This window comes from Schistocerca cancellata, chromosome 9 (genome assembly GCF_023864275.1).
Source record: "Schistocerca cancellata isolate TAMUIC-IGC-003103 chromosome 9, iqSchCanc2.1, whole genome shotgun sequence".
NCBI lineage: Eukaryota > Metazoa > Arthropoda > Insecta > Orthoptera > Acrididae > Schistocerca > Schistocerca cancellata.
In genome coordinates this window covers 260,771,009-260,783,431 of record NC_064634.1, presented here as the reverse complement: position 1 = coordinate 260,783,431, position 12,423 = coordinate 260,771,009, and the positions used below count along the sequence as shown (strand labels likewise).

The 12,423-nt window shown below is 39.8% G+C and overlaps 1 protein-coding gene across 1 annotated transcript in view; it reads left to right on the top strand.

Annotated features, from left to right (window-relative positions):
* Positions 1–12,423, top strand: part of LOC126100745 (protein rhomboid-like) — a 128,120-nt gene that overhangs the window by 21,573 nt on the left and 94,124 nt on the right. The window contains exons 3-4 of the mRNA XM_049911369.1: positions 6,840–7,028; positions 7,702–7,854. Coding sequence (XP_049767326.1) covers positions 6,840–7,028; positions 7,702–7,854 — 342 coding nt within the window. The remainder of the gene's footprint in view (positions 1–6,839; positions 7,029–7,701; positions 7,855–12,423) is intronic.

Genomic DNA, 12,423 nt, shown 5'->3' with positions numbered 1-12,423 from the left:
GCCGAGTCCTGCGGGGAACTTCACAGGCACCCCTAACATTGCACTCTGTCCACTCGTTCCCTCGGCCGAGAGGTCATTTATACATGACAGACATTTCATTGCAGTTTGTCTACCTAATTGATACTGGCACTGAGGTGTCTATCATACCTCGACCATTGGCTCCTACTGACTTTTCATTGATGAAGTCTCTCCTACGAGCTGTCAACTCATCAACATTACAAACTGTCAGTTCTGTGAAAGTGATGGTGCACCTATCCCCTTCTCTGCATTTCCCGTGGACCTTCTACACCACCAACATCGATGAACCAATTCTTAGTATGGATTTTTTGTCCCATTACAAGCTGTCCCCAAACATAGTCCAGTGTTCAGTGCCACCCGTCTAGCGCTCAGATTCCGTGCTCCAGCACCCATTCTCCTCATTCTGTTTCTGCCGCAACATGGGATTTAGTTCACGAGTGTTCCACCCTTGCGGGCAAGATTGTGACCTGCATCACTAACGTACTTTCAGAATACAACTCAGCAGTGAACCTCCGCCAGGAGAACAATGAGCTGAAACAATGCATTGCTCACACTTACGACAAGCTCGCTGCGGCCTGCACCTTGCTGTTGAAACTGCAATCTGCAGTTCCTTCACTTGATCAAACTTCATTGCCAAGCATCAGTTTAAACACTTATCAGGTTAGTTCAAAAACATTCACTGCGTGTGACGATTCACATTCAGTGACCTCCGCACCGCCCAAGCGCAGTGCCTCGTGTTTCAAACAGTGTCTCTAATAACAGTCGCTCGCACAGCATGACCACACCCACTATGCAGGCAGCCGCCCCGCTTGTTGATAAACATTCCCGCTCTCCCGTGTGCCAGCCAAGCAACTCGGTGGCCATCACTGTCCCTCTCACGATGGCAGTGCCTCTCTCGCCCGTGCTGGTTACCCAAGGCAAAGCTAACAACAGTCACTGCGTGCCCCACCCCACTCTGTGCTGTGTGTGCAGCCAACCTCTACAAACAAGTGCACGCTGTGCTCGCGTAATAGGCATGTGACTTTTGTGCTACCTTTTCCCACTTGTGCTAACAGCTACCCCTCATCGCACCTCACTCGTCCCAAAACTCCATGTCCGAACATTACTCAGCCCCTTGTGCAGTTCTCAGTCTCTTCCGTCACTGACAGAACGACACACAAGATAATTATCATTGCCGGCCTTCCTATCAGACACAAGCAGACACAAGATGAGGCGCCTCAACCCCATTAAATTCACATGACCCAGCAGCAAGGTAATGAACTTCTGGAGGCAGGCATCCTACAGCCATCGGATAGCAATTGGTCTTCACCAATTCACCTCGTCACCAAACACAACAGTTCTATTTGAATGTGTGGGGATTATAGATGTTTAAATGCTTGCACTTTCATGGACAATTACCCCCCGCCAAACATAAATGATTTCACTCATATGTTATCAGGTGCCACAATCTTCAGTGTGATTGACTGCAAACGTGCTTATCACCAGATTCCTGTAGTGCCGGAAGACATTCCAAAGACTGCGATCATCACGCCACTTGGTTTGTTCCAGTACAACTTCATGCCATTTGGTTTAAAGAATGTGGCACAAATGTGGCAACATTTCATTGACTCAATCTTTCAACGATTCGAGTTCTGCTTCACATACCTGGATGACATACTCATTTTCAGCAAATCGGCTGAAGACCACGAAGACCATTTATCTCAGGTCCTGCAGACTTTGGCATCCAATGGTGTCAGGGTCAACAAAGAAAAACACCAATTGTGTCAGATTTCTGTGACATTTCTGGGATACACTGTCTCCAAAGATGGAATAAAGCCTCCTAAATCCCGCGTGCAGGTTGTCATGTCATTGCCACCCCCAGCTATGTACAAAGAACTCAGACGTTTCCTAGGTACTATAAATTACTACCATCGTCAGCTACCTTCTGCCACTGCTGTGCAGGCTCTGCTGATAGACTCACTCTCCGGCAAACAAACTTTGGGCGTTAAACCAGTCCATTGGACTGAACCCATGCTACAGGTTTTCAGGGTTCTTAAAACAGCTTTAGCTCACGCAGCCATACCCACCCACCCCGATCGGTCTGCCAATTTATTCATCACTATGGACGCCAGTGACATTGTGGTCGGGGCAGTACTACAACAGAGCAAAGGCGACACAGTTTCACCACTTCATTTCTTCTCCAAAAAACTGTCTACAGCACGGAAGAAATATTCCGCTTTTGATAGAGAGCTTCTGGCAGTGTACAAGTCCATCAGACATTTCTGCACTGACATCAAAAGCTGTCCTTTCTTCATTCTTACTGATCACAAACCACTGGTGGCCGCCTTCTGCAACCCACCAGAGGATCCTCCTCCCCCCCTCCTCCCCCTTAAATTCTCTAACCTACCTACATGATTTAGTGACCTAAGATTCCATGCTCCAACTCGCAGACTGCCAGTTTTGTTTTTTCTGGTGATTAAGTGCTCTTGAGTAGTCCCCACCATTTTACCTTGGGAATATTTCACCCAAGAGGATGCCATCATCATTAAGCCACATGGTAGAGCTGCTTACACTTGTAATGTGTAGTAATGGCTGTAGTTTCCCTTGCTTTCAGCTGTTCACACTACCAACATAGTGAAGTCATTATGGCTAATGTTACAAGGCCAAATCAGTCAGTCATCCATACTGTTGCTGCTGCAACTATTTAAAAGGTTACTGCCCCTCTTCATAAACCAAGGGTTAATTTGGCCTCTCCACAGACATCCATCCATTGTGCATGCAGCTACAGTATGGCAATCTGTGTCATGGAGGCACACAAGCAAGGTTCATAGTCACTGGGAGGCGGCATACAATATTGCTCTTAATTATAATGACTTTATTGATAAGTATATGATTGCTAAGTTCCTTAAAAAACACTCCAAAAGTGTCACAGAGCAGATAGGCTGTAGGTGAGCTTTATGTGAGGCAATAGATATCCTCAAGCAACACATTCCAGTTATGAATGACAAAACAAATGAATCTTACTTAATCAGTAAAGAGCTAAAGAGCGTCAGTGTCTATTGAAAAATAATAATAAATATTTTTTAATGTCTATTTTAAACCTACACTGATGGGGTAAGTAGAATTTGTATCATATCTTTAATGCAGCTATTAACTAGATCGCGTTTCCTGAAAGAATAAAATGTGTTAGGTGAAAGACACAAATGTGAACAATTATAAACTGATTTTACACCTGACTGTATTTTTCAAAAGTATCTGAAAACTACTACTTACCACAGCCATAAAAAAGACAGTCCAACAGATTGCAGAGACAATCATTATAGATTCACTTAGGTTTCTGCCCCAAGCTGCATATTATTACTGATTTGCTCTAATAATCTGCCACCTACCAGGATCCATGAGGACAGCTTTATTACAAAACCATGAGGCCAACTTGTGCTCTGATGGTTCTGTACAAACTTTTTCTTTTTTACTTGATTGTCCACATCGGACCAATTGAGTCATTCCATGTTCACTTTCTCTTTGAAGATTGGAACAAACTTAATTATGTATATGGATAATAATAATAATAATAATAATAATAATAATAATAATTTCATGTGGCTCAGTGCAGTGGTTCAAGTCTTTATCAATTTGCACATCCATAACCAATGTCATTTGTCCAATTGGAGAAAGAGCACCTATAACTTAATGTGAAGTCTGAACCATGTGTTGTTTCTGGTGACTCCACACATCATTGAGAGGTCAAGGCTAGGTTAAAAAGAAAAAAGACAGAAAAATTTTTGGTCTGACCTTGATTCGACCCCGTGACCTCTTGGTTTCTCAGCATGCACTTTACTGCTGGGCCACCAAATCCAGCATGTATATAGATAGTTCATCTATTGGTTTGGATTTGTAGCACATCCAGAGCAGGGATGGGTGGCAAGGGGGGAGCCTAGGAGGCTGCAGAGAAAGGCAGCTGCAGAGGTAACAAGTTCTTTATTGAAGCATCTGCACTATGTAATACACCATGTCAGTGTCTGGCTGCTGAATTCTGCTGGGTCAGCTGCTCACTTACCCCACAATGCAATGTGGCTGTGGTATGCCAGTGGCCTTGTTACATAAGCCAGCCATGTGGCTTGAGCACCAGCAGCATGTACTTGACAATGCTGTATTTACTACAGCCACAGGGAGTGCCCCCGCTGCATCATGGCAGAGAATGTCCACCACATTGAGGTGCCTGTCCTGTGATGGTGATAATTTGCTGGTGTGCACAGGGAGCAATCTGCTCCCATCTGGGCAGGAGTCGGCTGTGCTGCTGAAGTAGACCTAGGGTGGCCAGCTGCGCCACTGCACTACATCTGGGAGAGACTTAGCTTGTAGAACTGTTGCCCTGCCATTATCTTGAACCAGTGACTTAAGCTGGCAAGTCTATGTGGCAACCTTATCTTATGCAGCCCCAGTGTCCTGGTAGAACTGCGAGGCTGAGAATAATTTCATTACAAAATGTCGAGTACTTATTGCTGGAAGTGGCATGCTTGTTGTACACTTGTGCCACTGCAAGTCACATATCTTAAAACAGCACTGCCACTGCCAACGTGATAATCTGCCTTGGCCCTTGCTGCAATGAGTCCGTGTGGTCCTACTGTGTCAGCAAGCTAAGCTGCCTCAAAACACTGTGTTGGCCTTACTGAATTATTGCAGTGATAACATCCTATGCTTGCCTGCTGTCAGCAGTGCTACAATACAGCCCTGAGGTTCACACTATTATTCCCATATATGGTTGGTGCACTACAGATGAGTGAGTTCGTATCAAAACATGTGACATATATGACTACATCTTTTGATTACATTGACTCAGAAGCTTAAATTACTCACATTTTTTGGATCTTTTTCTTTTATTTGTACTATGAAACCTTGCTTCTTGTCCAATTTCATGATTCAAGATCAATGGGAAGTATCCTGTAGATTTTGATGAGAGAGTTTTTGAATATTGAAATATGTGACATAAATGGCTGTACCTTTTGATTGCACTGGCTTAGAAGCTCACATTTACCCATTGGTGAGGGACCATAGATCTTAGGATGTGACATAAACTTCAAGTTGATACCGTACTGCTTATGAGAAAAAGAGGTTTTAACAATTGGACAGACAGACAGATGGAAACAAAGTGATACCGTAAGGGTTCCATTTTTACCAATTGAGGTACAGAACCCTGAGAGTGCAAAAGCAGTTCACATTTCTTAAACTTTTAAGATTTGTACAAAGCGAGTTGAACAAATGTGAACAACACATCATTGATGCAGGGGGAAACATCATGGAACAAAATAAAATTTAATGAAAATTTTGCTAATAGCAGTCACTGTAAGTGTCTTATGTAAAACAGGTCAGTAAATTTGTCAGATGAATCACAATGTGATGGCTGTGGTTTGAGTTGCACCTTACACCATCTGTACTGTTCAATGTGCATGACTGTACAATTTCAGCAGTCAACAGTTGTGGCACTGCTAGTTAGGTAAGCCCTTCTACCATGGCAATGTTGTACCACATCAGATAGGAAAAAAAGTCCCGAGGTAAAAAACTGGACGAAAAGCAAAATGACATTGGTTTTTAATTGTCCTGGTGCCAAAAACCACATAAAAAGCAAAATTACATTGGGTTTTAATTGTCCTGGAGCCAAAATTGCATAAAGAGCAAAAATACATTGCTTTCTAATTATCGTGAAACTGGTGCAAGACATGTTCAATACACCACTCACAATTTTCTGCCACAAATTGAAATTGAGAAACAGCACATTCCATAAGAGATTGGATTGTCTTGAGGATGACATTCAGAAAGAGTTGTGCAATACATGCCTTCAATTCAGTTACATTTGTAATTGGAACTCTGAACACAACGTCTTTCAGATAACCTCACAGTCAGAAGTCACATGGAGTAAGATCATGTAATACCGACAAGCAGGCTGTAGGAAAATAATGACTGATAATTCTAGCATTTCCAAAATGCCTCTGCAGCAGCTGCTTCATGGGCTGTACAATGTGCAAAATAGTGCCTCTTGCATAAAAATGATCCTACCCTGCATTCACACTGTTGAAAGGTTGGAATGACATTGGTGTGCAAAAGAACCTCATAGCATTTATCAGTAATGTTACAGGCATGAACTGCAGGACTCATCTCCTCAAAAAAATATTGCCCTACGATAAATGATGCTGTCAACCTGCACCACACAGTCACCTCTGAAGAATGAAGAGGTGCCTATTGATGTGCATGCAGATTTTCCATTGCTCACATTCTGCAATTCTTTGTATTGACATGTCCGTGGAGAAGAAAATTGGCTTTGTCTCTTACAGCACGATCTGTTGGTCAAATTTTTGTTAATTTTTTTTACCCTTTACATTTCCCATTGCATCAATAATAGCCTATTCAAATTTGACATTGTTCTGATCAGCGATTATCTTTCTACAGTATTTTGAAATAGCAATTTAAATTATGGACACCCTGTACATGTGTGTGTGTGTGTGTGTGTGTGTCTATGAAATCAACAGAATAATCATAATTAATTTTAAAACAGCCTATTATAAACATGATTATTCATAGAATTAATTTTAAGGAAATTGTTTTTGCATGTTGTTACTGATGTTGTTTGTGACAAATAGCCAAAGATTAATTTACCTACCCATATCCCTCACTGATAAAGTAAAAGGCACTTTTTAAAAAATACCTCACCAAATGGAATAATATTTATGTGAATATATAATACTTTCATTTGACAGAATTAAAATATCTCAGTGGATGCAGTTGATTTGAGTTAAATTTTGTATTTTACTTTATTAATTAATTAATTCTCTTATTTATTTTTACAGCAATGGCGAGATGTTTTCTTTAGATATGATGAAAACAGTGATGGTAGAATATCTTTAAGTGAACTTCGAGAGCTATTGAATGATGAGTTATTTATTACGGGCATTCCAGACCATGCTGTTCGGAGGCTGATGAAATCTGCTGATCATGATGAAAGTGGTTACATTGAATACAAGGAATTTATGAAAATGGTATGGGAAGGTAGAATACATTTATATTTACAAACTGTATCAGACAAATTTCTCAAATTTTTGTGGTAAGTTCTATAGGACCAAACTGCTGAGGTCATCAGTCCCTATGCTTACACATTGCTTAATCTAACTTAAACTAACTTATGCTAAGGACAATACACACACCCATGCCCAAGGGAGGACTCGAACCTCCAACAAACCTCCAACGAGGGCAGCCGCGCAAACCGTGGCAAGGTGCCCAGACTGCATGGCTAACCTGCACGGCTGTATCAGGCAAAAATTGATGTTACTAATGTTTATGAATTGTGTTAGACAACAACTGGCATGCTAAAATTACTTTCTTTTCTACATTTTTTTGAAATCTCTCTTTCCTGTTGCCTGATATTTTTAAACTTCAGGTTAAATGTTAACAAGTTACTTCACTCTCTACATTACCATACCATATAATTGAATATTTATAGTCAGCATAATGTATGAAATAGCAATGATATCTGATTCTTTTGAACATACATCTAGATTTTACACTGTGCCAAATATTACTTTCTGTCCTTCCCTACTCTGCCTTTAAGTCTCTCTCTCTCTCTCTCTCTCTCTCTGTCTGTCTGTACAAAATATGTATAGCAAATTTTGGCGAATTTGAGTTGTCTGACACTGTTTCATATCAATGTTCCAGGTGAAATCTTCTCAGTTCCAAAGCCTGTTGAAATTTTATGTGGCCCGCTATGTTGATACCGTTGTTCCTAAGGGAGCAATGGAGGGTGCTTATGAAGAGGAATATACCTGTAAAACTTTCATAAATAGTATAGCAATCATAAGTGTAATTGAGGTAAAAAGAAGTTTTATTTGTATTTAGTATATATGTGTAGCTTATTGGGAAGAGATAGCACTTATTTAAATGAAACATATTATTGGTGAAATAATGGAAGTAAATCAGACTTTCTAGCTTTATACTGAAAGGTGGTCAATTTCACACCAACACAACATTAATATTCCAGTCTCTGATTCCTTCCATGATGACCTCAGTGTAGACAACTGAATTATGTCTTGCCAAGATTTATTACTCTAAACAGATTGATTTATTTTTATTTGGATCCATTTGACTACATTATCTACAGAGTGGGTAGTTGGAACCCAGAACAAGTCATCCTAATCTAATGCCTTAAAATATTTAACCTACATGTTACAGTTTAAAATATGACTTGGTAAATACAATATTAATTTGGTACGTACAATTACTTCTGTGTTTAGGTCTTAAAGTTTTTTAAACAATCTGTAATCAGACAAACCTCTGCATAACTATTGCAACCTACATCCATTATTGAGCCTGCTTATTGCATTTAATCCTTGGTGTCTGCCTAGAATTTTTATCTCCTACCACTCTTCCCCCCCCCCCCCCCCTCCCCCCTCTCCCCCCCTTCCCGCCATTGCAAATGGAGAAACCCTTAATGCCTCAGGATATGTCCTATCAACTGATTTCATCTTTTAGTGAAATTGTACATAAATTTCTTGTATATCTAATTTGATTTAGTAATTCATTATTAGTTATGTGTTTTAACCATTTAATCTTCAGCATTCTTCTGCAGCACCACATTTCAAAAGCTCGTATTTTCTTCTTGCGTGAACTGCCTATCATCAACATTGTAACTAAAAAATGTGAGCACATGTAATCAAACAGCATGCATTACTAGTGCCTCCACAGCTGGCCTAGAGAGGTCACCTCACAACCTGCACAGATGGCACAACAAGTGCCTAATAGAAGCCCAGCACACTGGGTCCTTGGTTTTACTTATGTTTACTTGTTTATTGTACACTCGCCTACAAGACTGTATATTGATGTGTTCTATAGTTATGAGACTCTATATTTCTCTGTACTTAATTCATTGATATTGTGGGTCTCCTCATGTGGTAGCAGAATAAAACTTGGTTGGTGCTACTTCTGATATTGTGCTGTACAATGTTACAACATAATTGGCGACACGTGCTGTTTCTACTCCCCATGTTTCTTTCTTTGGTTTGATATACAGCCAACATATCAGTGGAAGAAGTTCTTCAATTTTTTGTTGAACAACAGCAAGTTTTCACCAACCAACAGCAGGCTCTCACAGTAGTGCTAAACAATTTGGCAATCTCGTTGATGCTACAAGTTCCACCGCCATTGATGCAACCCCCACCCTTTTCCTCTGTATTGTAACGATCTTTAAAACGTTACTTCTTAATTTGCATTAGCCTGTGGTTCATCAATGTTGTGGATGCTGCGAATAATGAGAGCATCATGAAAATTTCAAGCTTGACAAATTATTTATTGAGATCAGCTGATCGACAGAACAACTGAAGAAACTGACTCCCCCCACGCAGCCTCACTGCATCACTTTAAATACAATTTTAACAATCCCTACCATTGTTAATTTAGTACAAAATGTAACTTACAATTAAAAGCAATTTTATCTAAACTAACTGCTGTTACGTTTGTACAGGTTATAAAATATAATGTCAAATAACATAATGTTTTTACCATCATCTTGGTTTTATGTGAGAAAATTAATTCACAATCTGAGTCCAACAATTATTTTGATTTTACTTTAATTTCATAATTAGTGACTGTATGGATTTTATTGCTAACATTTGTTCGAAGTATACACATCGTGCTTCTCCAGATTGCATAAATTAAATACGCATGTTTTCTCAAATACCGGAATTTCATAAATTTGGGTGGTGTAACTAACAAGAGGTAAATATCTGCTTAATTTACAAGAACCATTAATTACAATGAATCACATAAAAATGAATAATGAATGAAATTACATCACTGGATAATGACTGTTATTTTCATTTGAATCGTAATGAGGTTTTGGTGTTAGCAAATTTTACAAATTGCAATTATGCTAATTAGAGGCATTAGTTATTTATGATTAAATGATGATGGCGTTTTCTTGGGTAAAATATTCCGGAGGTAAAATAGTCCCCCATTCGGATCTCCGGGCGGGGACTACTCAAGAGGACGTCATTATCAGGAAAAAGAAAACTGGCGTTCTACGGATCGGAGCGTGGAATGTCAGATCCCTTAATCGGGCAGGTAGGTTAGAAAATTTAAAAAGGGAAATGGATAGGTTAAAGTTAGATATAGTGGGAATTAGTGAAGTTCGGTGGCAGGAGGAACAAGACTTTTGGTCAGGTGATTACAGGGTTATGAATACAAAATCAATAGGTAATGCAGGAGTAGGTTTAGTAATGAATAAAAAAATAGGAGTGCGGCTTAGCTACTACAAACAGCATAGTGAACGCATTATTGTGGCCAAGATAGACACAAAGCCCATGCCTACTACAGTAGTACAAGTTTATATGCCAACTACCTCTGCAGATGATGAAGAAATTGATGAAATGTATGACGTGATAAAAGAAATTATTCAGGTAGTGAAGGGAGACGAACATTTAATAGTCATGGGTGACTGGAATTCGTCAGTAGGAAAAGGGAGAGAAGGAAACATAGTAGGTGAATATGAATTGGGGCGAAGAAATGAAAGAGGAAGCCGCCTTGTAGAATTTTGCACAGAGCATAACTTAATCATAGCTAACACTTGGTTCAAGAATCATAAAAGAAGGTTGTATACCTGGAAGAATCCTGGAGATACTAAAAGGTATCAGATAGATTATATAATGGTAAGACAGAGATTTAGGAACCAGGTTTTAAATTGTAAGACATTTCCAGGGGCAGATGTTGACTCTGACCACAATCTATTGGTTATGAACTGCAGATTGAAACTGAAGAAACAGCAAAAAGGTGGGAATTTAAGGAGATGGGACCTGGATAAACTGAAAGAACGAGAGGTTGTACAGAGTTTCAGCGAGAGCATAAGGGAACAATTGACAGGAATGGGGGAAAGAAATACAGTAGAAGAAGAATGGGTAGTTCTGAGGGATGAAGTAGTGAAAGCAGCAGACGATCAAGTAGGTAAAAAGACGAGGGCTAATAGAAATCCTTGGGTAACAGAAGAAATAGTGAATTTAATTGATGAAAGGAGGGAACATAAAAACGCAGTAAATGAAGCAGGCAAAAAGGAATACAAACGTCTCAAAAATGAGATCGACAGGAAGTGCAAAATGGCTAAGCAGGGATGGCTAGAGGACAAATGTAAGGATGTAGAGGCTTGTCTCACTAGGGGTAAGATAGATACTGCCTACAGGAAAATTAAAGAGACCTTTGGAGAGAAGAGAACCACTTGTATGAATATCAAGAGCTCAGATGGCAACCCAGTTCTAAGCAAAGAAGGGAAGGCAGAAAGGTGGAAGGAGTAATTAGAGGGTTTATACAAGGGCGATGTACTTGAGGACAATATTATGGAAATGGAAGAGGATGTAAATGAAGATGAAATGGGAGATACAATACTGCGTGAAGAGTTTGACAGAGCACTGAAAGACCTGAGTCGAAACAAGGCCCTGGGAGTAGACAACATTCCATTAGAACTACTGACGGCCTTGGGAGAGCCAGTCCTGACAAAACTCTACCATCTGGTGAGCAAGATGTATGAGACAGGTGAAATACCCTCAGACTTCAAGAAGAATATAATAATTCCAATCCTAAAGGAGGTGATGACAGATGTGAAAATTACCGAACTATCAGTTTAATAAGTCACAGCTGCAAAATACTAACGCGAATTCTTTACAGACGAATGGAAAAACTGTTAGAAGCGGACCTCGGGGAAGATCAGTTTGGATTCCGTAGAAATGTTGGAACACGTGAGGCAATACTAACCTTACGACTTATCTTAGAAGAAAGATTAAGAAAAGGCAAACCTACATTTCTAGCATTTGTAGACTTAGAGAAAGCTTTTGACAATGTTGACTGGAATACTCTCTTCCACATTCTAAAGGTGGCAAAGGTTAAAATACAGGGAGCGAAAGGCTATTTACAATTTGTACAGAAACCAGATGGCAGTTATAAGAGTCGAGGGGCATGAAAGGGAAGCAGTGGTTGGGAAAGGAGTGAGACAGGGTTGTAGCCTATCCCCAATTTTATTCAATCTGTATATTAAGCAAGCAGTAAAGGAAACAAAAGAAAAATTCGGAGTAGGTATTAAAATTCATGGAGAAGAAGTAAAAACTTTGAGGTTCGCCGATGACATTGTAATTCTGTCAGAGACAGCAAAGGACTTGGAAGAACAGTTGAATGGAATGGACAGTGTCTTGAAAGGAGGATATAAGATGAACATCAACAAAAGTAAAACAAGGATAATGGAACGTAGTCGAATTAAGTCGGGTGATGCTGAGGGAATTAGATTAGGAAATGAAACACTTAAAGTAGTAAAGGAGTTTTGCTATTTAGGGAGTAAAATAACTGATGATGGTCAAAGTAGAGAGGATATAAAATGTAGACTGGCAATGGCAAGGAAATCGTTTC